The sequence below is a fragment of the Mustelus asterias genome, unplaced genomic scaffold (assembly GCF_964213995.1).
Source record: "Mustelus asterias unplaced genomic scaffold, sMusAst1.hap1.1 HAP1_SCAFFOLD_122, whole genome shotgun sequence".
NCBI classification, from domain to species: Eukaryota; Metazoa; Chordata; class Chondrichthyes; order Carcharhiniformes; family Triakidae; genus Mustelus; species Mustelus asterias.
This window is the reverse complement of record NW_027590160.1, coordinates 363447-391085: the sequence shown is the minus strand read 5'-3', so window position 1 is coordinate 391085 and position 27639 is coordinate 363447. Positions and strand designations below refer to the sequence as shown.

The 27639-nt window shown below is 42.1% G+C and overlaps 1 pseudogene and 1 gene segment (V, D, J or C); both read left to right on the top strand.

The window, feature by feature from the left end:
- LOC144484665 (Ig heavy chain C region-like) overlaps positions 1-20120 on the top strand; it is a 28181-nt gene extending 8061 nt beyond the window's left edge. The window contains 6 exon segments of the C gene segment in view: positions 6469-6794; positions 8011-8091; positions 15367-15700; positions 15906-16220; positions 16588-16896; positions 19729-20120. Coding sequence covers positions 6469-6794; positions 8011-8091; positions 15367-15700; positions 15906-16220; positions 16588-16896; positions 19729-20120 — 1757 coding nt within the window.
- Positions 20121-26377: 6257 nt separating this feature from the next.
- On the top strand, positions 26378-26840 carry LOC144484664 (T cell receptor alpha variable 38-1 pseudogene; annotated as a pseudogene).
- The last annotated feature ends 799 nt before the right edge of the window (positions 26841-27639 follow it).

Genomic DNA, 27639 nt, shown 5'->3' with positions numbered 1-27639 from the left:
AAGGTCGAGTTTATTAGAAACTAATTAATTAGTAGCGCAATAACTCTGACCAAACCGTGGGTTAATGCAAGAAAGATAGCGCTGTTCCCAATTATTATGCAGAGATAAATGTTCCAAGACAATAACAATTGAGACAGAGCTTCTTGCCAGATTAATTTAGCCATAGTTCAGTGCAGTCACAACGAAGAAGGTGTAACATAAACAGGGCCCTGGCCTTGTATGTGAACAACTGATATTGAGCCGAGTGCAGAAACAATGTAGAAAGTGCCTGCTGTAATATGATCAGAGACATCACCTCGTGTAACATAAAGAGAGGGGGATAGGGTATGGACTATGTGAATATAAGCACAGATTTGATTTGTTTAAAATTATTTAATGGGATTTGGCGTCACTGGGAAGTTCAGGTTTTGTGGCTCGTTCCTAATTTCCCTTGAGAATGCAGTGCTGAGCCTTCTTCTTGAACCATTGCATTCCATACTGAGGAAGTACATCCACAGTGGTAATAGCAAAGGAATTCCTAGATTTTGATCCAGTGACAGTGAATGAACAACAGTATAGTTCCCCGTCCAGATGGTGTGTGGCTTGATGGGGAACTTGTAGGTAGTTGCATTCCCACCCATCTACTGCCCAATCCTTTGAAGTATCAGAGTTAATACATTGGAGTGTCCTATTGAACTTGTTGCTGCATATCTGGTACATGGTTCACACTGCTAGAGTTGTGCGTCCATGATGCAGGGAGCGAATGTTTAAGGTGGTGGATAGCTATTTTGTCCTGGATGGTGTCGAACTTCTCGGGTGTTGCTTGAGAGACACACGTCAGGCAAGTGAAGAATATTCAATCGCATTCCTGATTTCTGCCTTATAGATGATGGACAGGGTTTCGAAAATGAAGATCGGGTTATTCACCGCAGAACTCCCAGCCTCTGACCTGTTGCTGCAGCCACATTATTTAAATAGATGTCCCAGTTCAGATTTCCATCAAGGATAAACCCCAGGATGTTGATAGTGGGGGATTCAGCGATGGTAATTTCATTTAATGTCAAAGGAAGATGGTTGGAATCTCCCTTATTGGAGAAAGTCATTGCCTGCTACCTTTGTGCCATGAATGTAACCTGCCACTCCTCAGCAAAACCATGGCTGTATTCTAAGTCTATCTGCATACGCGCCCGGACTGTTTCAGTATCTAAGGAGTCAAAACTGGTGCTGAACACTGTGCAGTTATCAGCTAATATCCCACTTCTGACCTTTTGATAAAGCGATAAGCTGAGGGCTCAGATATTATCCCGAGGAACTCCTTCAGCAATGCCCTGTGACTGAGATGATTGGCTTTCAACAACCACAACCATGTTCCTTTGTGCCAGATATGCCTCCAAACGGTGGAATGTTTTCCCTTTTTGATCAAGTGACTGCGGTTTTTCTCGAGATTCTTGATGTCACAACCGGTCAAGTGCTGTGTTGATGTCAACGGCATGCTTTCTCATCTCACCCCTTTAAAACAGAAATCACAGGCATCCTTCCATATGCAGTAGAAGATGGGCATACAGGAAGCACATCCATTTGAGATTAGTTTTTTTCTCATACGTTACCTTTATTGATGACTGAGGAGGCCAATTTTAGAGAGCTTACTTCTGTCACACGTGCTGCACATAAAGTCGTGTGTATGGTCGTTTTCTGTGTTACGAATAAGACTGGGAAGATTTAGTGGAGAGAACATTTTTCCCAAAATCTTATAGTCCCCGCTTTGCTGATGGTGTCGAAAGTTTTTGTTGGATTGACAAAAATAGGGTAAAGAACGTACAAAGCAGATGTTGTCCAGAGCAAATATTCCAACACAAACATTGCACTGCACATCAGATAACCCAGTCTGCCAGCAGATGAAGAATTTAAAGTGTCGGTTTTGTTTTTAGACAGTGTGATGTTTTTGAATCATGCACCTCTTGTTTTTAGACAGTGTGATGTTTTTGAATCATGCACCTCCTGTGGAACTGATCCTATTTTCCAATAGAGAAGGAGAAGGTCGTAAATATTCAGAAAGATAGCAATTGTTTTCACCACTTAACAGCCTTTCACGAAGTTAAATGATTTCATTCACCAATAACATCCGTTCATGAAGATGAATATATTGCAACATTAATCTCCAGGTTGCAGGCGTCAATGGCCAGGCCAGAATTTATTACTCATCGCTACTTGCCCTTGATAAGAACAAAGGACAATTAAGAGTACAGCACAGGAACAGGCCCTTCGCCCCTGCAAGCCTGTGCCGATCATGATACCCTAACTAAACTAAAGGAACCTTCTGTCCTTACTCCGACAGTACCCCTCGATTCCCTCTCTATTCATGTACCCATTAGTTGCCTTCTTGAACCGCTGCAGTCCCTGAGGTGTAGGTACAACCACAATGCTGTTAGGGAGGGTGTTCCCAGCGACAGTTAAGAAATGGTGATATATTTCCAAGTCAGGTTTATTAGTGAATTGGTGGGGAATTTCGAGGTGGTGATGTTCCTAGGTAAATGTTACGGTTGTCCTTCTAAATGGTAACTGTCAGTCGTATGGAATACGCTGCCGAAGGGTCCTTGGTGAGTTTCTAAAGTGCATCACATGGAAGATACACCATTTTTTTCCTGTTGAGTGAATGTCGATGGAGTGCATGCTAGCAACTGTTGTACCAATCAAGCAGGTCAACTTGCCCTAAATGGTAGTAATCTTCTTGAATGATATTTCAGCTGCACTCATCTAGCAAAGTGGTGATAATCCCAGGACACTCCTGACTTGTGCCTTGTAGATGTTGGACACGTTTCGAGGAGGATACAGGAAGTGAGTTACTCACCACACGATTCCTAGCATATGACCCGATACCCGGAGCATTTCTATAGCTGGCGTCACTGGGAAGTTCAGGTTTTGTGGCCAGTTCCTAATTTCCCTTGAGAATGCAGTGCTGAGCCTTCTTCTTGAACCATTGCATTCCATACACATCGGTGGCTGGTCAGTGGTAACCCCCAAGATGTTTATAGTTGGGGATCCAGCGATTGTAATGCCATTGAATGTCAAGGGACGATGGTTTGATCCTCTTTGTTGGTGATGGTCAGTGCCTGACAATCCTGTTGCTCGAACATTACCAATAATCATAAATCATTAAGGACAAAAAACCATTTGCACTACCTGTCATCAATTCACAAAGCAAAATCATTATTTCACCAATTATTTTCAGCATTTTATTTGATAGAAAATGTAAATGCAACTTATTCAATATGATTTATTTCGATTATGTTGTACTGCTGTCACACTGACCTTCCTGTCAGCAAGGAATCAGATCTGTCCCAGAATTCAGTGGGAAATGGAATTAAATCAGCCCGAGGATACGGAGCAGCTACCCAGCAGCCTCTACGCTTCATTGACAAGTAATCACCTCATCATCCCACAGAAAGTCCTGGTATATAACTGGAATGTATGATTATTTTAAAGGTGACGGTGTAAATGATACTACCTGTACATAATGTGAAGTGATTGATCATAAAATCCCGAATCATTACTACGCTATTTTGGACAGCAATTTAACTCTTGTAACTGTCTAGTGAGTGCCACATTTTTTATGTTGCCACATTGTTACATTTTTTACCCTGTTACCTTCACTAATTCGAGTGAGGATTTGTTGAGTGATTTGTTGCACATGAAAGGATGTCATGTTCCATATACTACAATACTCCCTCCTCAACCCAATCATGTTCTCGTTTTCTAATTTGGATATGAAGATTTATCATCAGCAGAGAAAAGAACAATCAGTGCCAGAAGACAGTTCCCTCCTTTTGTTCGTGAGGTTCACCTTCTTAGTTCCCGATAACATAGGGTTCAATTTCACCTCGAAAATCTGGAAGGATTGAAAGAAATAGGCTGACGCAAATGAAAAAAAGAACCAGTTTCAATTGATGAAGTTGCTAAAACGAGTATGAGGATGTCGAACAGCATCTTTCAGGCCCATCTAACGAGGCATCGATCAGTCCTTTCACTGATTCCTCAATCAAGATATTCAGGCTTCCAACTATCATTCATTGTTGCATCAACGCTTTGGGGACATGACCTAACAGTAATGTCATTGGACCAGTGATACAGAGGCCCAAGCCAGTGATGTGAGGACACAGATGTATATCCGATCATGACAGCTGGTGGAATTTGAATTAAATTCATAAATATTGAATGCATACTAACTGCGACCATGGAGACTCTCTGATTTCCCAATGAAGGAAATCTTTCATCCCTACCTGATCTCACCAAAATGTGGCTCCATATTGGCAGCAATATAGCTGACTGTTCAACGTCTTCTGAAAAGCCCTAGCAAACTATTCAGTTCAAGATCAATTCGGCATAGGGAACGGATGTTGGTGCCGACGGTGAGTTCCACGACCCATGGAACATTAAAGGGATAGAAAACACAAATATACGTGTTTATGTAATACAACATGTATCCTCTCTCTGAGCCCTCTCTCACACTCTGCCTTTGTTTCTTTCTATCCATGCATCACAATGACCTGATGTGTTGCAGAGAATATCATTGTTGCTAATAGGATGCGAGAGAAGCGGAATAACTTTCCTTTCCTGAGAAGTGGGAACATTCATATAGGTTAACAACTTTGAAAAGGTAAATTGCCTCCAGTATTGTTGCTGGGTGGATTTGTTTACAAAAAGGCCCCATTGACAATGTGGATAGTTTGAAGATGGCCTGCAGCCAAGCGCTCAGTCCTGAGGAAACAGATTATTGATTTACTGAACAGTACCTCCAGATGCTTCCTGTAAATAACTCTGGGCATTTGGCAGCAACCTGGATTGCTGCCAAATACTGTGTGGGACGGATTAGCTTGAAGGTGAATGGAAAAAAAAATGGACAAGGCCATTTCAACAATAAATGTTTCATTATCACAGAAAGACAGCATTTTAAGTAGTATTCCTTCACATATTTTCAATGAATGCGTTATTCATAACACGATTAAATAGTTCAGAAAATAGTAGGATGACCGGATGGCATTTAATTTGTATAACTTTCAATTAAATGTCATTCCAATAATTAAAGCATGTTTGTGAACAACTTCATGAAATATGAGAGAGAGATGTTGATGGTCACAATCCACCAGCCCAATGAGATCAGTGAAATGGCAAAAAATTGAAATGAATAAAATTGAAAGAAAATCATAAAACTGCCCTGGATATCGGGGATTCCTGGAATATTCTGAACGCACCTCATTTAAACGGCAACGTCTCTGATACCTGATTAGCACCGTGTTCTGTTGTACAGTAAAATCTGATTTCTATTATTTACCAGTCCCTCTCATAGCTGCCATTGAATGGAGAAATTATCAGTTTGTATCCTGATTCAATGAAGGATGAAATATTTTTCTTTTGATATTGTGTGATATGCCGCAAAGTCCTGATATCCTGTGTTCCCCGTACCAGTGAATGTTAGACAGCCGGTGCCAATAAAATGAGCTGCAATGATTTGGATGCTGAAGGAGAAGCTTACTGATCACCGTGTCCTCTCTGATTCATTAGCTTTACTGCCAACCGTCGATGCCAATTTTATGTTTCTCCGTCAACTCACTGATTATCAGGCAGGCGGCTTCCTGATATCACTAGTTTCCGCAGGGGTGTCTTATGTTCAGCGGCATTTTGAGAAATGTCAGGACACACTTAATAATACCAGGAAATTCTTGTTATCTACAAGCCCAAATTGCACAATGATAGCCATCTGCACTCTAAATAGATTTTAAAAAAAATCTAGTTACTTAGTTACAGAAATCGATAATAATTCATCTGATCAATTAAGCTTTATTATTGTAATTTGACAGAGACCCGGAATTGTTGCAAAATAGACTGACGGTCCCTTTATTCTCTGAAAATGTAATTTATGAATTTTAGTTTTGTCTTCGTGTTAGGGGCGTGCACATAAATTGACGATATTAACAATGAAATTAGCTTTTTTATGAAGCGATGATGAACTGCAATAATACCATGAGAAATAATGGGCGCATTACATTCAGTCAAACAAATATCCCGATACAGATAAAATGTCCATTTTAATATTAACCTCTTGTAAATCTCGGAGTCCATTCTGTTGGGGTGTGGAAGGTGGGACGTGGATCCAGTCGCCGCCTCCAGCAGGGAATCAACAGGCGGCGCCTGGAAAGCCGCCCCCTTCTGCCGGGTATTTAAATGCCACTCACGGGACCGGAATCCTACAGTCCGGGAGCTGGTTTGTTCACTGAGTTCCTGACACAACCATTTCCCTAAAATGACCAGAAAGATGAGGTCGGCGATTTCTCTCAGTTTGTTGCTGACTTTCTTATCCGGTGAGTAGTTTTTTATTGTCCAAGTCTCTCACTGTTACTGTCTCATTGTTAGTCTATCTCTGGCATGTTCCAGAAACAGGAATCATTTCACCAGGATTAATTCTCGTGTTTTTTTAAATATATATTTACACAGGTGTCCAGTCGGAGGTTATCTTGACTCAGCCAGAAGCAGAGAGCGGGCGTCCCGGTGGCTCCCTGAGACTGACTTGTAAAACCAGCGGCTTCGATCTTGATCGTTACGTCATGCACTGGATCCGACAGGTTCCCGGACAGGGGCTGGAGTGGTTGGTTCACTACTATTCTCCATCGGATAAACGGTACTCCCCAATCCTTCAGAGCCGATTTACTGCGTCCAAAGACACTTCAAACAACTTTTTCGCTTTGACAATGAACAATCTGAAGATTGAAGACACCGCCAACTATTACTGTGCAAGACACAGCAGTGGTAGTGATTACCGGGTATCACAGCAATTTCTCTCAATACAAAAAGCTCCTCAGCAGTAATCGACTGAGATTGCGTCGGTGCTCAGTTTTACAACCCAACTCTATTTGCAGAGAAGGGTTGTTGATGTCCAACACTCGTCAAATAGCACATTTTAACATGGGAGATCTGTCAGAGTAATTCAGTTATCAGTTTACAATAACATGCTCACGTGTTCTTCTATGAAATCTAAAATATTTGTGCCAATTATGAAGAAGAAATAATATAAAAGCTGCAATTATATGAAAATTCATGGTGACTTTACTTTGGTAGATTTTGTGAATATTTAAAGTAATTGTCGATATCTGTCTATTCTGAGCAGGGACGGTTATTGTATGACCCAGCCCAGGTATTGTAACACTGTGATTTATTCGGCGACTGGGGAAAAGGGACCATGGTGGTGGTGACTGTAGGTAAGAACCATGCATTTATTCGGTAACAGCTTCATTTATGTTTTTGTTCAATATTTTTATCTGTTTTACCTGTAATGTGGGTTTTGTGGAATCTGAACTGAGAAATTTTAGCAATGTGATTCTGCTGAAAAGGGGTTATGGAATTCATTCCTTTCTTGTGATTTGGTATTTATCTGCTGAGGATACTGTGTCGCTTATTTAGAAAATAATCTCCGATGGGATGTGGGATAATTCCAGAGTTTTATTGTTTTATTGTTCTACCTCCATTTGTTTCAAATCTCGGGCTCCAGATCTTTCCCTGGGTCTCGAGATTACTCGCCCAGTGAAAGTACCACTATGTCACCAGTTCCCCAAGCATCGTAAACCGTTTGGCGTTTTTACGAGGTTTAATCTAGTGTCATCTGATGGCTGCAGGTTGTACCATCAACAGTATAAGTATTTGTAAACTAACCCAATGTTAACAAAATATACTGAGGTTTCTATATTAATTTACTGTACCTGTCCCGCTTACCCACAATGCTGATATTTATGTTTTGCTAAACTATCCATTCACTTGGTAGCAGATGGATTTGGTAGATTCGAGATTGAGATTTCCTTGCAATGTTGCATTTGATTTTGCTGGAAATCAATTGTAGAATTGAACTGCTTCTAAATGAAACGTGTTTGAATCCCTCAGTGATATAATTTGGTGTTTTTTGCGATGAATAGATTGTGAGTTTGAATGAATTCGAATATGTAGAATTTTTGAAACGGTTTGGAGTTTCTGCGTTATTTAATCTAGGTGCCACTGAGCGGTTACAGGTTTTCTGTTTCATACAGAAAATATAAGCGTTTGAAACTGCTTGAAGCACGATTGTGGACAGTAAACAGGCTGTTAGTGCATTTATACATTTTCAATGATTAAACGAAGCCACCGTTTACGACGCTCGTTCACAACATAGTTTGGCATTTGTGCAATATTTCATCTCGGTGTCATCCGATGGCGACAGGTTTTACCATCCACTTCAAATATTAATGCTTAAAATGTTTGATATATGAGCCAATATGAATAAAATGCGGTGAAGTTTCAAGACTAATTCGTCAGACATGTTCCACCTGCTCACAATACTATCGCTACTGTTAGTATCAAATTAATATAATTGAAAGAATCAAAATTCTGATCTTAAGAAATTTTCTGAGAGGTGGAAGTCACTGGTAGTTAAGAAATTGTTCAGATGATTTTATTTGCTTTGTAGGAATGTTCAGACTGCATATCACTAGAGAGTGAAAAGAGGAAGCTTGAAATTTAAACAGATTGATTCAACTGCAAAAGGTTGAATTAACTTTGCATTTAATAATAACATCCTGTCTCTTGTCCATGTGCTATACACGAGACATAATTATAAGTGGAAACCATGACATGATAGAAGAACAGATTATACCTGAGCCTTATACTTGATTCATATTAAATATTTAATTGAACAACAAAATACAGTCTCAATTTGTTCATCATGCTTCAGTGCCACAGGCGATCTAATGAGTTGTTCTGATCAGGTTTTACAGTCATTAAACTGGATCATCTTCAATGGAACAATATAATTAATAAGATACAGCGATAGTCAGTGTTATTAACTCTAATAAACACTTTTATTCATGACAAACTGCTGAGATATCTATATTATATACAATGTTTAAAATATTGATTTTATGATTTACCAATGCGCTCAAAAATAAACATTTTTTATTTTTTGAAAGTTAAATCGGGACATATGGAGTAAAAGTACAAAAAGCAAAACATTCAAATGTGAATGAAGTTAAGCAAAAGTAATATACATGTCTCAATATTTCCATCCACTGTCTTGAAATGTATTATTTAATACTGTTGAATTGTTTGGGTATTTTAATTAAACCCCAATTATTCCACAAAGTTCTAAGTAGAAACAATGTTTGGATTTTTGAAACCTACTTATTTAAATTATTTTCATTACAGTGTGCAAAGCAACTCATTGCAAAACTAACAGACGATTAATAATAAATTACAACATAATATTAGTACTGAGTAATTCAACATAAACAAGTTTCTACAATTGAGTTGTACACAGGTGTGCAAAATATCAAAAGATTTTACGAATTTTAGTTGCACCTGAAATTAACTTAGAAAACAATACTTTATTTATTTAGCTGTGCTCAGCTCAATAGGCTGTTTTGTTTTGATTATTTTTTTGAAAAACTTTAATTATGGAACCAGAGCAAATCAGTGGGTATCGGTTTGTAACATGAATATTTCCTGATGTGTTTAATTCTTACCATATCACTATGTCTTCGTTACGGACGCCCATTCAATACGAATCTGTTAGATTTGATGTGCTCCATTTCAGTCAAGCTACATTGTCCCAGTATTCGAGATTTCAGACGGACAACGAGACTCGACTGGAGTCTAGAAATGAATATCAGCTTATATTTAAAGTGGTTATTGATTTTTTTGTTATTGCAAGTTAACCATTGATCAATTAGAATCAAACGGTTTGAATGAAATTGGCTGATTAAACAGACCTATCTGCTCGGAGCTCGATTGGTGCACCGTTTGTGTGTGTCATGTTTCTGTGCGCGTCCTCACTTTCCTGACTGGTTGTGGACCTTCTGGTTTCTTCTCCTGTACTTCAGGGAGTGAAAGTTGATCAACTTGTATCTGCGAGGAATGTGAAAGTGTGACTTGATGTTTGACCAGGCGCCTCAGAAATGAGATCCCGAACCCAGATTGTGACAGTCAGAAAGAACAATTCGGAAATGTCAGGCAGACTGTAGAAGAAGATTTGGTTATTTTTTACCAGCGATGTATCGGTCTTGGGAATGTTGAATTAGGAAGTACAGAGGGCGGTTTGTTTTATTTCAATCCTTCCTTTAGCAGTTTTTGGCCTATTTAATGGGGCAATGTTTATTTATTAGTATCGCAAGTAGGTTTAAATAAACATTGCAATGAAGTTACAGTGAAAAGCCCCTAGTGACCATTGTTCGGCTCCTGTTCGGATACACTGAGGGAAAATTTAGCATGGCCAATGCACCTAACCAACACGTCTTTCGAACTGTGGGAAGAAACCGGAGCAGCAGGAGGAAAGCGAAGCAGACACTAGTAGAACATGTATATTCCACATAGAGTCACCCAAGCCGGAAATCAAATCCGAGTCCCTGACGCGGTGAGCCAGCACTGATAACCACTGTACCACTGTGCTGCCAGTAGGGGTTTAATCAGTCTAGCACATTTTTAATCCAATCATGGAATTTTAGGGGGCTGGCTAGGCCAGAGCTTGTTGTCTATACCTAACTACCTTTTGGAAAAAATGCTTATGTTTCGCCTCCTTGAACTGCTGCAGTCCACGTGGTGTGCGAACACTCACAATTTTATGGACGGGAGTTCCAGGATTTTGACCAAGCGGCAGTGAAGGAACGGCGCTCTATTTACAAGTGCAAATGGTCAGTGGTTTGGAGGGGAACTTGCAGCTGCTCCCAATATCTGATACACCTGTACTTCTTGGTGACGAAAATTGTGGGTGTGGGAGACACTGTAGAAGGGGTTCTGGCAAGTTGCTGCAGTGCATCTTGTATATGTTATACAGTGCTGCCATGTGCGTCCTGGTGGAGAGGATGAATGTTCAAGACGGTGACAGGGGGCTAGTTTGTGGGCTTCTTTGTCCTGGACAGTACCGAATTTCTGAGAGTTTCCCGCGTTTCACTTATTGAGCCAAGTGGAAATGATCAAATCACAGACCTGCTTTGCAGGCAGCAAAATCCTTTTGGGCGAAGAGAATTGGATTACTCATAACCGGATTCCAAGCTTCTGATTGTGTCTTGTAGCTGTTGCATTTCTAACGAAACTGAATTGAACACTCCCGCGGGCATATCTCATGGGACAATGTAGTGGGAGTTACATTTTATATCAAAGCAATCTTGCACCTCGAGAGCAGCAGAGGACAGGAGCTTTTGCATGAAGGAATGTGAATTTGTTCCCAGTTTTAAACGGAATCAGCATCAAACTAACTAGTTGTGAGTTCCCGAGCCCGATAAATAGAAATCAAATTTTCACTTTCTCAGGTAAAATGATGCACGTTAATTGATCTGAGCAAGATTTCTCAACTAAATGCATTAATTTGAATGAAGTAATTCTGTTGAAGAACTTTGAGTGTTAGAAATTCATTGAATATAAGTGAGCTGAGCGTCAGCACAATGTCAGAATAAACAGTATCAGGAAGTGACAGTAACTCTCCAGAGAGTGGAGCCTGGTCTGATCTGATGGGAAGTTGCCAGTTATTCTGACAACTTAAATAGATAATGACGAGACTCCCACTCCATATATCCATCATAATGAATAAATGTTTCAAAATGTAATATTGTTCTTTTACACATTTCATGAGTCATGAGTAAGCTGGAGTGAGATCCAATTGTCTAACTCTGTTACAAATCAGTGAACAGCATTTCTGTGAAAGATTTAAATGTTTATCCAACCCATGGCCATGTTGTGCTCAGTTACTCACCCCACTCACTGTGAGAGTGGGAGAGTTTGATTGGAGTGTGAGTGTGAGACTGATTGAGAATATTGAGACTGGGAGTGAGCCAAGCAAAGACGTACACACATTACACGCACACACGCGTGCTCTCTCTCCCCACCATATATCTCTCAGATACACAAACCACTTTCAAAAACACCTCTCTCTCTCTCTCTCTCTCTCTCACACACACACACACACACACAGGTTTCCCTCTTACACACAGAAAACCCATATATACCAACGCTCTTCCATAAATTCTCTCACACACCCACACACAAACTCACTCTCTCACACAGTCTTTCTCTTACACACACACACACACACAGAGAAGTACTCTCGCTCTCCCATACACTTTCTCACACACCCACATATGATCGCACTCTCACACACTGTCCCTCACACAGCCTCTCTCTCAAACACAGTCTCTCATACACACACACCCCCACACAAAAACACGCGCACAAATACACATGGTTTATCTCCCTTACACATATAGACAATAAGAAGTCTCACAACACCAGGTCAAAATCCAACAGATTTGTTTGGAATCAGGAGTTTCGGAGCACTGCTCCTTCATCAGGTGAGCTGGTGATTCCAAATAAACCTGTTGGACTTTAACCTGGTGCTGTGAGACTTCTTACTGTGCCCAGCCCAGTCCAACGCCGGCATTTCCACATTATGGCAGACAGACATGTTCTCTCACACACAAACTCCCACTCTCGCAAACATATTCTTTCTCTCACACACATTGTCACATATGCGCGCTCTCTCATGCACTCATTCTCTCATAAGCTGTCTCTCATCTGAAAACTTTCTCAAAACCACTGTCTCTGGCAAACACACTCCATTTCTCTCTTTGACAGGAACACTCTGTCATACACACATTATTTCCCACACGATCTCCCTCACACAACTCTCTCGCACAGTCACTCGCTCACACACTCTATCTCTCACACACAAAAGCAGTCTCTCTCTCTCACACACACACTCACACAAACAAATTATCTCACATACAGAATCTTGCGCTCAAACACACATTCCTTTCTCTCTCAACAACGCATTTTCACGAACATTCTCTCAAATGTTTTCTCAGACATTCACACACGCACTTTGTCACACACACAGATTCTCTCCCCTTCATATTCTCACACACACTCCCTCACACATTCATACTTACTCTCACACACACACTCTCTCTCTCTCACGCACACTCGATTTCACAAATTCTCTCCCTCACACTTTGTCTCTCTGTCGCACACATAATTTCTTTCACACAAACAGTCGCTCATATATGCACACTCTATCTTATGCTGATAGTTTATCATGTGCACACCCTCGCTCTCTCACACACAGTCATTGTCTCGCAAGTACAGACACTCTCACACACAGTCCCTATATCTCAAATACAAACACTCTCAAACACACTCCCTATCTCTCAAACAGAGGCACTCTCAAACACACTTTCACATTCACAACCGCTCTTCAAAAACACACATTCTTTCTCTTTCACACACTCTCTCTCTCACACATACTGACGTTCACACACTCTCTTACACAACATTGCCTCTCCTTCTCAATCACTCGCACATAATCACTGTCTGACATACACTCTTGCTCACGCACACCCTCACGCAGGCATCTCTCTCATTCATACACATCTGCTGTCGCTCTCACCCACATTCAAACATGAACTTTATTGCTCTCTCTCTCTTTCTCTCACGCACAAACACACACACACACGCATGCACCCACACACTGCCCACACTTTCCCTTCAACACACAGATGAGAGTGACTGTCCTTGACAGCATTTGACAGAGTGTGGCATCAAAATAGCCATGCAAACTGGAGCCAATGGGAGTCAGAAGAAACATTCTCCTCTGGTTGGAGACATACCTGCCATAATGGAAGATGTATTAGGTAGTTGGAGGGCAATTATCTCAGCTCCTGGACCTCACTGCGGGAGTTCCTCGAGATAGTGTCCAGGGCTCAACCATCTACAAGGACAGCAGATACGTGGGAACATCAAAAACTGGAAATACCCCGACAAGCCTTTCATCATTCTGACTTGGAAACATATCACCGTTCCTTCACTGTGGCTGGTTCAAATCCTGTAACTGCCTCCTGACTACAGTTGTTGAAGAAGGCAGCTCACTAAAATCTTCACAATTATGGATCGGAAATAAATGTTGGCATAGCCAGCGGCTCCCACATCACAGGAAAAAAAAACACATTCTCTGACATCGGACCTGGAGTAACTGGGAATGATCATTCACTCATGCATGCTCATTCACCTCTCTCACTCGCCCATCCTCACTCACCCACCCTCATTCACCCACCATCGCTCACACACACTCACCCGCACTAATCCACCCGCACTTAGTTACCCTTACACACTCACCCACACTCACTCGCCCTCATTCACATTTGCGCTCTCATTCTCACTTACCTAACCTCACTTACCTACCCTCACTCACCGACTCACCCTAACTCACTCGCCCTCACTCATCCTCATCCACCCTCAATCACTTACCGTCACTCACTCTCCCTCGAACACCCTCACTCACTCACCCTCCCTCACACACTCACCCTCACTGTCACACCCACGCTCACTCACCCACCTCACTCACTCACAATCATTTGCTCGCATCACTCAACCTCACAAATTTACCCATCCTCACTCACGCTCACTCACTCTCCCTCATCACTCACCGTCAGTCATTTCCCACTTTCATTCACTCACCCTCGACCACAGGCACTCACCCATTGTCAGATACTCACCCACCCTCACACACTCAGTCTGACAAGTCCACCCTCACTCACTGACACACAATCTCTCACTCTCAGTCACTTATTCGGTGGGGGATGTGTGCCTGCAATGAGAGAGGAAGAAAGAACTGAAGAGAGGTCGGAAGACAAGTGATGCCAATTGCGGGAGCATGACCAGGGAATGCAGAGAGCTGGAGGGAAGTGCATGGGTCTCATGAACAGGGAAAACAGTAAAGAGCCGGGGGTGGGGGAAGCACCCACTGTCAGAGGAAGCCAGAGGAAATGGCAGAGAGCCTGTTGGAAAGTGCAAAGAGCCGGGGGAAAAAGCAGAAGGAGACAGCAGAAAGGAGAGAAAGCTGCTGATTGGAAAGAGCCAACGTGGAGTTAACACCACAGTCAGCTCATCCATGAACTTGCTGTCTCTACTCTTTCTTTTGGGGAGTGGGGCTGCTGAGGGGGAGAGAGGAGGGAGAATCAGTCAGTTTCAAAACAGACAACTTCCAAAGCTGCAACAATATAAAGGAAGAGACAACCTCTTCATCACAAAGTACTGTTGATTGAGAAACAACTAGTGGCTGAAAAAATATAGAAAATCTCTGCTCTTCTCTTTAATCCCATACAATGTACATCATTCAGATAACATCAAAATATCATTTTATTGTGCTTTGATAGAGACGGGGAAAGAAATGTGTGTTTCTACAGAGGGAACACACAAGTGATGATTCCCAAAAGATAGAACTAATAGAATCTCAAATGTAGGTGTAAGTTTAAATGCATAAGTATAACAATAAGTTTTATAACTGTATGCATATTGTAAGTTGTGTGATATCTTAATCACAATTGACAGATTCTAACTTGTTCAATCGGCCATTCTTTTCCAGTGACACACTCTCCGCCTATTCTCTACGGATTGGTCTCCTCCTGTCAGCAACACAACACCGACGGTTCCGTCACCTACGGCTGTTTGGCGATGGACTACTCTCCAGAGGTCACCAAACTGACCTGGAAGAAAAATGGGCAGCCGATCGCCACTGGATTTCAGACTTACCCGTCAGTGAGAAACACGCAGGGAACCTACACCTTGATCAGCCAGTTAACCATCACCGAGTCAGAGGGAGAATGCAGCAAAATCAACTGTGAGGTTCAACACAGCGGCTCAGACAAGAGAACTGAAATGCCATGTAAGTTTTGTGGAACCAGGGGAAAAGAGAACTGCTATGACAAAACTGTATTGGGCCTTGGTTAAAACTCATTTATAGTAGTCTGCATAGTCCTGACCCCTGGAAAATCCAGGTCTATTGACTGCAAATGAATTGTTAAAATAAAATGCCTTTTATTTGTTGTTAATTTCTCCTACAATAAATGACTAACATAAGTTTTTTGAAGGTTCTAAAGATGACATCACTCCAACCGTTATCCTCACCGTGAGTTCCAGTGAAGAAATCAAACGCAGGGAATTGGCAACCATCGTCTGTTCAAACATCGATTTCTATCCAAGATCTATCACAGTGAAGTGGCTGAAGAATGGACAGTCCATGGATTCAAGAATTGTCAGCTCCCCCGCCTGGGAAGCGAACGGAAACTTCTCAGCGAGCAGTCTGCTGACAGTCTCCCCTGGGGAATGGTTTAGCAAAGCAGTCTATACCTGCCAGGTCACTCATCAAGGGCTCACCCAAAGTCGAAACATCACCACATCTTCGGGTAAGAGACGCAAATCAAGAAGCAATGAATCATTTTGCAGTCCGAAGATAATCAAAATCAGAATTTCATTGAAGTTCGTATAAAGTACAGAAAAACCTTTACTTTACTGTACTTCCTGAGATCAGGAAAGGTATATTTGCATTGGGAATACTGCAATGCTGATTCATTAGACTGATACAGGCCGAACGAGTTGAATAATGAGAATAATTTTCACACAAGAAGCTGGTTTTCCGTCGTGTAGAAAAGAGTAAAGGTGATGGTCAGTGGTTGATACCTGGGAGTTGATTTATTCCCATTTAGAGATTGAAGACTGAATATTGCTGTCTTGATTCTGAAGATTGGGTTGATTTTCATTTTCCATTCCCAGATTCTTCCCACTGCACTGATTCCACAGTGACGATTCTGCAACCATCAATAGAACAGGTCTTACTGGAGGCGACTGTTACCTTTACCTGCATCATTTCTAATGCTCCTTATGGAGTCAACGTGTCCTGGATCCGAGAAAAGAAGTATCTGAAATCAGAGATTGCCGAAAAAACGGGAGAGGATCCTGACAGCGTGGTCAGCAACTTAAACATCTCGACACAAGCCTGGCTGAGTGGGGCTCTGTTTGAATGCGTGGTAAACCATCAGGATCTGCCCACTCCTTTAAGAAGTTTCATCCACAAGGAAGAAGGTAAGTAGAGAGAATGAAGCGATAAGTGAGTCTCTGTGTCTATTTCAAGTGTAAGTGTAAAAGTCAATATTTATTATTCAGTGTGTTTCTGGTCTAACCTGATTCGTAACTCAACCAACTAAACAGTCAGGGTCTATAAAATTGTTTTAGAGTGGAAATTGATAAATTGATGAATGAACGATGAATTAAAGGTGGTGATATTAAGTTGAGATGGAGTCACACCGCGCATCATACAACACAGGGGCAGAAACCGGCCATTCAGTCCATGGAAATGCCGATTCCGACATTCAATAAGTTGATGATTAATCTGATATGGTTATTCTCCACTCTACTTTCCCACCTTCTCCCCATAATCCGCTATTCCCTTATTGATTACTAATCTGTCCACATCAGCCTTCAACACATTTAACGATTCACTACAGCCCTCTGCGGTAAAGAATTCCATAGATTCACTACCTCCGAGAGAACAAGTTCTTCCTCATCGCTCTTCAATAGGTGACCCCCTTATTATGAGATTATGTGCCTCTGACCCTATACTTTCCCACAAGGGTGGGAGTAACTCCTCAGCATCTACCCTCTCAAGCCCCTTCGGAGAATTCTCTGCTTCTCAATAAGGCCTCCTCTCATTCTGCTGTACTCCAGTGACAACAGATCCAAATTATTCAACCGCTCCTCATATGAAAATCGATTCTGACCCAGGATCAACCTCGTGAACCTTCTGTGCCCTGCCTCCAATGCCAGTATATATTTACTTTTAAAAAGGGAACATCTTCACGGTGCATCAGGTTTGATCCCACTGGTGCCTTTATCATTTCAGCAAGACGTCTCTATTTTTATTCTCCATTCCTTTTGAAACAATAAAGAAAAAAGAAAATTACAGCACAGGAACAGGCCCTTCGGCCCTCCAAGCCTGCACCGACCATGCTGCCCGACTGAACTAAAACCCTCTACCGTTCCGGAGACCATATCCCTCTATTCTCATCCTATTCATGTATTTGTCCATACACCCCTTAAATGTAAGTATCGTATCTGCTTCCACGACCTCCCCCGACAGCAAGTTCCAGGCACCCACCACCCTCTGTGTAAAAAACTCGCCTCGTCCATCTCCTTTAAACCCTGTCCCTCGTACCTTAAACCTATGCCCCCTAATAATTGACTCTTCCAGCCTGGGAAAAAGCTTCTGACTATCCACTCTGTCCATGCCACTTAATCTGTTAGACTTCCATCAGGTCGCCCCTCAACCTCCGTCGTTCCAGTGAGAATAAACCAAGTTTCTCCAACCTCTTCTCATAGCTAATGCCCTCCAAAACAGGCAACATCATGGTAAATATTGTCTGTACCCACTCCAAAGTCTCCAAATCCTTCTGGTAGTGTGGAGACCAGAATTGAACACTATATTCCAAGTGCGGCCTAACTAAGGTTCTATAAAGCTGCAACATGACTTGCCAATTTTTAAACTCAGTGCCCCGGCCGATGAAGGCAAACATGCCGTATACCTTCTTGACTACCTTATCTACCTGCGTTGCCACTTTCAGTGACCTGTGTACCTGTACACCCAGAGCCGTCTGCTTATCAATACTCTTAAGGGTCCTGCCATTTACTGTTTATTTCCTCTCTATATTAGACCTTTCAAAATGTATTGCCTCCCATTTGCATTACGTCACAATGATTAACATTCCACTTGAATTATATTTTACCTGTTCAACAGGAATCCTAGATTTCAGTAAATTAAGTACAATGATCCCTATATCTCATGTTGCAACAGTTTCTGCTGTTTTTCTCCATCGGAACGACACGGTAGCACAGTGGTTAGCACTGCTGCTTCACAGCTCCTGGGATCTGTGTTCGATTTCCGGCTTGGATCACCGTCTGTGTGGAGTTTGCACATTCTCCTCGTGTCTCCGTGGGTTTCCTCCGGGTGCTCCGGTTTCCTCCCACAGTCTAAAGATGTGCGGGTTAGTTTGATTGGCCATGCTAAAATTGCCCCTTCGTGTCCTGGTTAGAGGGATTAGCGGGTAAATATGTAGGGATGTGGGGATAGGGCCTGGGTGGGATTGTCGTCGGTGCAGACTCGATGGGCCGAATGGTCTCTTTCTGCACTGTAGGATTTCTATGATCTAAATAATATTCACCCCTTTATTTTCCCTATCAAAGTGAATAAATTTACATTGTCCTACATTATATTCCATCTGCCAAGTTTTGTCCACTTACCATCCTTACTATTTGCCTTCCCAACTCTTTTTGCTTCATCGGCAAACTTGGCAAGTATACATCCAACTACCTTGACTCCCTCATGTCTATAAATCATAAATAATGATGGTCCCAGCATTGGTACCGGTGGCACTTCACTAGTTACAGTTTACCATCCTGAAAATGCCCCCCGATCCAAACTCTCCATCTTCTATTAGTTAGTCTATCCTCTATTCATGCTAATAATCTATCACCAACAGCATGGGTTCCTTTCTTATTAATTAGCCTGTTGTGCGGTTCCTTTTTTTAAGTCGCAGTATATTATATCTACTGGTTCCCCTCACACCCCTCCGAGTAAGATGGGAAGAGTCTAGTGTGGAGTAAAACACTGACACAGAGCAGTTGGGTCAAATGACCTGTTTCTGTGCTGTTAACTTTCTGAAACTTTCTAATTCAATCCACCATGTTCCACAGAAAAGTGTATCCACGTCTGCTCCGAGCTGGGAAACGGAACAGATTAAAAAGTGGAAAATTGAAACCATTACGATCCAGAGCAAATCAAATTTCTCTCATATCTAACCAGCAGTTTCATTGTCTCTGGAGTTCTCCACTTTATTGACATTTATTGTACATTTTCTGCAGATCCACAACCATGGGAACCGTCCGTCTCTGTCCTCCTGCCCTCGGCAGAAGAAATCGCCGCTCAGAAATTCGTCTCCCTCAGCTGCTTAGTCAGTGGTTTCTCGCCTCGAGAAATCTTCGTCAAGTGGAACGTTAATGACAAGCCGGTGAATCCCGGGAACTACAAGAATACCGAGGTGATGGCGGAGAACGGCAATAGCTCCTTCTTCATGTACAGCCTGTTATCCATTGCAGCGGAGGATTGGGCCAGCGGCGCTTCTTACTCCTGTATGGTGGGACATGAAGCCATCCCCTTGAAGATCATCAACAGAACAGTGGATAAATCCAGCGGTAAACCCAGTTTTGTGAACATTTCCCTTGCACTGATGGACACTGTTAATTCATGTTATTGAGAATCAATCGGTTACATTTCGAACTGCAATAAAAATAATAAAGGGCTTTTCCTCCAACCTAATTTAAATACACAATCGCTTCATTAGTTGTATTTCTGCTTTGCTAATGTTAGAACTATTTAGTTAGGGTGGGATATTTACAAATCTCGGACCCATGTCTTGTGGAACCAGTGAACCCAGCTCAGAGACACCATGGGTTTGACACATTCATTTCAAGATTTTGCAAAATAACTTCACCAACTTTCCTCCCGCTGAGGATAAATCCGACAATTTCAACATTTCTGACAAACAAGCACAGCATTTAGATCTCGGTGTTCCTGCTTCTCTCATTGTCCATGCCATTACCCATTGGTGCCAGCTTTAAGCTGCTGCATCACACCCACTGGGAACTGAAGTGAGAGCAACACAGAAACATGGAGGAACAATCCCCATCCAAGAGCGGGAGGAGGAAATTGTTAACACACTGGATTCTCTCTCTCCCAACGGAGAGTCAGGAGTGTGACAATAATTAACCTACTATACCCCCACTTCCCAAAAAAGGGAGACAAGGGGCATTAGTCAATCCACTGTAAACCCACTTCCTCAATAAAGGGAGTGGGATGGGGAGCATTAAGCATCAGTTACAATTCAAGCAGTGCAGAAGGAGGCCAATCGGCCCACCGAACCTGCCCCGACAACAATCCCACCCAGGCCCAATCCCCGTAACCGAACACCTCTCCGACAGTAAGGGGCAAATTTGCATGGCCAACAAACCCGCACATCTTTGGACTGTGAGGAGAATTCGGAGCACCCAGAGGAAACCCACGCAGGCACGGGGAGAGTATGCCAACTCCATACAGACAATGACCCAAAGCCGGAATTGAACTCGCGTCCCTGGCGCTGTGAGGCAGCAATGCGAAACGTTCATCCAAGGCACCCCAGATCCCCAACAAATAATGTTGGAGGGAGAGCAGTTAATTCACTCTACCTGCACTTCCCCGACATAGGGAGGGAGGGGAACAGTATTTAATCCACTGCAACTCCACTCCTCCAATAAAGAGAGGGAAACAGTAGGTAATCCAGTGCACACCCACACCTCCAACAGAGAATGGCGGTAAAATGATCACAGACGCACACGCAAAAACTTAACACTGAAAGAGATGGACACACAATTGCATGCACACAGATGCAGATACAAACGCACACTCCAATGAATGCATACAACGACACACACTGAAATATGCAGAAAATACACACACATACATGCAAATGCACAAATGTGCACTGACGCAGCGCACAAACACATAAGACATGGACCCACAAACACGCAGATACATACAAATACACATACTCAGGCACGCAGATACATGCAAACAAACATGCATACATATAAAACAGACAAGATGACTTACGGAAGGTCATGGAATGCAAATGCCAACAAGATGACAGAATATGGATATAAATATGCATGATTTCCTACACATATCTAGCCATACAGACCAATGTCAACAGACTACACATGGACACACAAATAGGTAGATCAACAGACAGCAAAACGTTCAGAAACACAAATATAGACGCAATCGTTAACATGCTGATACTCAAGAGAACATGCTCGTATTTTAACACGCCCTATTTATTATCTCAATATCTGTGCGTCAGGAATCATCACATTAGTTTATGCTGCCATACATGTGCTTCGACGTGCCCTCACTAGTGTTATCTACTCTCTGGCTCATTGATCAATACACAAGAAACATAGAAACATAGAAAATGGAACTCGGAGTAGGCCACCCAGTCTTTCGAGCCTGCAGCGCCATTCATTTAGGTCATGGTTGATCATCAAATCCAGTATCCCGATCCCGACTTTTCTCCATATCCCATATCCCTTGATCCCTTGGCAATAAGGATTATGTCTAATTTCTACTTGAGCATGAACGTACACATTTGTAGACATGAGACATAAACGTATATTTTTTAAAAACATGGTTATTAAGATCTGAGCGGCACGGTGCGATAGCTCAATGGTTAGCAATGCTGACTCACAGCGCCAGGGACATCTGTACGATTCCCGACTTGGGTCACTGTCTGTGCAGAGTCTGCACGTTCTCCCGGTGTCTGCGTGGGTTTCCTCCGGGTGCCCCTGTTTCCTCCCACAGTCCGAAAGACGTTCGGGCTAGATACATTGGCCATGCTAAGTTCTCCCTCATTGTACCCAAATAGCCGGAATGTGGCGACTCGGGGATTTTCACAGTAACTTCATTTGTGTTAATGTAAGCCTACTTAGAAACATAGAAACATAGAAACCCTACAGTACAGAAAGAGGCCATTCGGCCCATCGAGTCTGCACCGACCACAATCCCACCCAGGCCCCATCCCCATATCCCTACATATTTTACCCATTAATCCCTCTAACCGACGCATCTCAGGACACTAAGGGGCAATTTTTTAGCATGGCCAATCAACCTAACCCGCCCATCTTTCGACTTGTAACAATAATAAATACACCTTAAACGTACTAACACATAAGCAAACACAAACACATACACAGGAAAAGCATCAATGTAATAAACAGATCTATGACAAAAAACTTTTTAACACATATATGAGCAGGCATGAACGCAGAAACATGCATTGATACGGACACAAATAAATAAACAGACTTCAACACACGAAAAGACGCACACACATTGACAGAAAAGCAGAATATACACACAGAAATTACAAAGCAATACTCATTGGCACAAGGTCACACAGAAACACATGCACATGGGCACACAAACAAATCGTAATGCAAAGCGTTGCACACACTTAAACAAACGCAAACACACAAATACAAAGGCCAGGCTATTGTTGAAAGTATAATTCAAGTTATTTTTGAGCAGACATGTTCTCCAATAATTGTTTCTATAACAAAATAATTCAACAAATACACTGAACAACGTTCTTGGTGAGAAACTGATATAAGTTCATGACAAGTGTTTCCATCATAAATAAGCAAATAAGGTGGGAACTCACATTCGAGCTCTTAAACAGCAACATTTACAGTTTACAAATATACAGATCAGCGAATCTCCCTTAAAACCCACCATAATATTCTCCAGGAATAGATTGCACGAAATGGTTCGAAAATGAACTAACACTGAAGAAAGGTTGTCATATTTTCCAATATATATTGTAAAAGGAATGCAAAGGAAGAACAGGTGTGGAGACAGTTACAGATTTCGGTGACTGAGTGTCACGAAATTTGCAGTAGATATACAATGAAAACGTAATCCGAGAATAAATTAATAGCTTACGAAGGAGAATATGAAACACAACAGTAAGATATAGTGGATAAATAAAGCAATCTAATTCTGTTTCCTCGGCTGTGACCCCATATATACCACAGACCGCATCTGGATTGAAGACAATGAGGATGATAACAACAACATCTGGACAACCGCTTCCACATTCGTCGTCCTATTCTGCCTGAGCATGTCCTACAGCGCTGGTGTCACTCTGGTGAAGGTGAGAATATTCAATTTACTCACACTTCAAACAGACAGAAGCCGTTTGAGAAACCTCTAAATGATTAATTGATTAAAAACTCTAATAATGTCCCAGATCATAAACAACCGCTTCATTATCTTTCTTCTTTTTTACAGATCAAGTGATCGACTGAATTTTGGACGCTGTAGATTTCCCACATCTGATTATTAAGATTTCTGCATGGCACAAATATATTATCTGCTGTTGGTCACTCTAACAGTAAAATTCTCTCAATTTATCTTTCAGTATTTCTAACTCAGGCAATCGTGGCCGGTATTTCTGCTTTTCAGTCTGGAAATTTACGAGATAAATGTTGTAAATTAAATGTATCTCGTAGTTTCCCCTACATTTCATGTATAAATAATTACCTTTTCGTATTCGTTATATACAATTGTTTCCTTTTCTTTATGTTGAGATCCTGTTTTTTTTTTCTTTTTGGTGTCTGTTACAGTTGTACATATGTTAGGCAGCTCAGAGCACACGTGCTCTTTTCTCAATATGGAAATCAATCGTTTTGTTCTCTTCTGTGAACGTGAAAAAAATCATTTCTGTAAAATGTTCTCTGAATTTTTTAAATAAATCTTGAATGAAAAATGAACAAATTATCACTTTGCCAAACTCCTTTCCGCATCAGGCAAAATGGATGTCCATCCTTGTGTCCAATCTGTGCTTCAAACCAAATCTCTCAGAGTAAAATATCATTCTCTTCCCCACTGCACGAGGCACCCTGTCCAAGTATAAGGATCTCCCACACCACAACTCAGTCTTGTGCAATCTCTCAGGGAGAAGTGGAACATTGAGACACACAATTAGAAAAAAGTCCAGCAGAGGGCGTTTCAGCTTTACTAGAGTTTCAGCATTGGGATATTGACTCGCTCTCAGTGAATATATGCCAGATACTTACTTTTATGCCGAACATAAATAGACATTAATGATTGCAACCCAGTTCAGTGCAACCAAATATAGCTACTTGAATAGGCATCTACGGAACTATGGCACAAAGTTCCTCAGCAACAGCGCTGGTAGGCACTCTCGGTGTTGGCATTCTCAATAAAACATTCCCCTCTAAAACATTTTCACCATTGAGAGCAGAACGGTAAAATACACTGCAATGTTTTACCTATAGTGACGTGTGATGCGACAATGACCGTGCTCCAATGTCAGCTGCAGGTTCCTATCAGTCAATGCTTTTACATTTTTAAAAAGTCTTCTTGCCTGAATATCATAAAACCATAAAATCCCTACAGTGCAGGAGGAGGCCATTTGGCCCACTGAACCTGCACCGACTCCCCGACAACAATCCCACTCAAGCACTGTCCCCGGAACCCCACATATTCAGCCCGCTAATCCCCTTAACCTACACACATATCTTGGGACACTAAGGGGCAAGTTAGCTTGGCCAATCCACCTAACCTGCACATCTTTGGGGTTTGGAGTGAAACAGCAGCACCGGGAGGAACTTCCTATTACTGGAAAAGATAGATATGCTACACATCCTCTTTCACCATATTAATAGTCCCGAGAGACCACAGCAGTTTAAAAGGCTGCACACCCCCTCTCCTTCTCAAGGGTAATTAGGAATGGAGTGAAAATCTAGACTTCCCAGTAACGCTGACATTACTTCATGTATTAATAATAATTAAAGCCCGTGAGAGGAATTTCACTGCAGTCATGGTTATCACTACGCTGATAGTGGAGCAAAATCCGTGAAAACAAAGTGACAAATTCATTCAAAAAATATTTACTTTCTTTAGTACAATTATGGTGGGTGAAGTCGGTAAATATACTTCTTGAGGCTGGTATGAGTCAAAATACAGTCACGCTTTATTCTCACAAGCTTGAGGGAGAACCTGACCCCTTGAAAGCGGAAGCCAAAGTTCTCTCTGAACACAAGAAGCGTGGACATTTATACATCAGGATTCCCAATACAAGCCATACAGCAAAGTCCAGTTAGCAGTCCTTGATCATAAATTATTGTTCCTGTAACAGCTTCTGATAGTCTCTGGATCATGGTTAGAGGCTATTTGGTATCCTTGGGTCATAAAGCACAATTCTCCTGGTCGTTGCAGTCAAGGTGCCACCTCTGGTCCCCTGCTCTTCCCGCAGCCTTTCCTTTGAAGTGACTGTGTTCGATTGCAGCTGTTCCAGTGGGAGTCCTCCTGCAAACGGCCATTCTCGCAATCTACCATTTGATAGCTGCTTCCTTTGTTTAAATCATAGACAAGCCTACGGGAAAGAAAGACTAACATCTATATTTAACTGGCTGTTTTATCAGAATGATATAAACAAGCGAGGGAACCATGAACAAATGGCTTGTGCTACTAAAAGTTAAAGATGAAAGACATGAACAAATGGCTTATACTACTACCAGGAGCAATATAAACAAAGGGGAGACTAGCCATAAGGAAGGGTTATGTTTATGATACATTCCAGGTACAAAGTTCAACCTTTTAGGCACAAAATACATTGAGTACAAAAAAAAAATTAACCCTTTCCCTTCTTCAGTGGAGATGTTCCTTCCCCAACTCTGGTGTATAATTCGGGAAGCATTTCCTCTGCAAGAGTAGTGACTGTAATGCAGCTCGGGGTGATTCTCTTTGCGATCTGCCGGCCACACAGCACCAATGGAAAAGCAAGGAAGTGAGGCGAGTACAGCCTGACACACGGCAGCAGGTTATTGAGGGGCGGGATTTAGAAAGGGTGGCTAAATATCCAAACCCTCCCCTTTCACAGAGCGGACAGAGACAATGCGGCTGCTCAGCATCTGGGCTGTGTGGGGAATATTTCAGACAGGTAAATGTGGATGCGCTCCTTCATTCCCCAAGCTTGACTGGAATCAAATTTCAATCAGCCACCGGACTAAACTTTTCCTTATTGATATATTATTTTCCAGATTTAAGTCATGGAGATTCTGTCACTCAGCCGCTACCCTCAGATGTTAAGTCAGAAGGAGCAGCGGTCATATTAAGCTGCAACTATGAAACTACACGGAGCAGCTATGTATTGCACTGGTACCGACAACTCCCAGGAAACCATCCCGAGTTTCTAGTGCGGAGAAATACATACAACAGTGAAGATAAAGCAGATTTTGCCAAAAACCGTTTCTCTATGGAGCTTCGGATATCGACTAAATTCACCAGTTTAACCGTTTCGGACCTGCAGCTGACTGATGTCGCCGTGTATTACTGCGCTTTCCAGCTATCACAGTGATGGAAAGCAGTCTCACCCCTGCACAAAAACTGCCTTTGGATTGTTGGTGCGAGCTCTGTTCTGTTGAGCGTTAAGTAGGACTGCGGTTGTTGCAGTGCAGCGGCGCTCACAGGCGCTCAGATACACACCGAGAGGAAACCAAATTAACCCCGGATCAAACTGTCACCCAACAGTTAGCAGGAGAGACTGAGAAAATGAAATGCAGAACTGCAGTGGAACAGAGAAACATCACATTATCATAACTGAAGCCACCCGTTATAATCCCCGCCCTCAATGATCCGACGTCCTGTGTGAGCTGGATGTCAGTGAAAGGAAACACCTCGATCTGTGCTGCAGCCAATGTCCTGGTGGGAGACAGCGTTCTGCTGTGTGGGTTGGGTTGTTAATGATCATCAGAAAAACAATAGTTAAAGGAAAAGGGGAAACAAGATTAGCTTCAGGAGACACCCTGAAGCACAAGCAGCTCATTCTCAATTCTCAGTTACTACTTTGTGGAACATGTTGGTTGCAGATACGCTGTTTCTGATCCAGAAACCCACACTGATTAAATGTAGCTCTGAACAGACCAGTTGTAAGCTGCTGGAGAATGAGAGAGTAGATGATAAATGGTTGTTTCATAGGCGGGCAGGCGGGGAACGGGTAGTAAAGGAGACAAAAAGCACATTAAAATATCATGAGCGCATTTATGACGTTTAACTTCTGTATAAAGGCGACTTGTAATCAACTAATGTAATAAGTCCACTTGTGGCCACGTGAACATACAAATTTGGAGCTGGAGTAGGCAACTGTGCCATCTCGA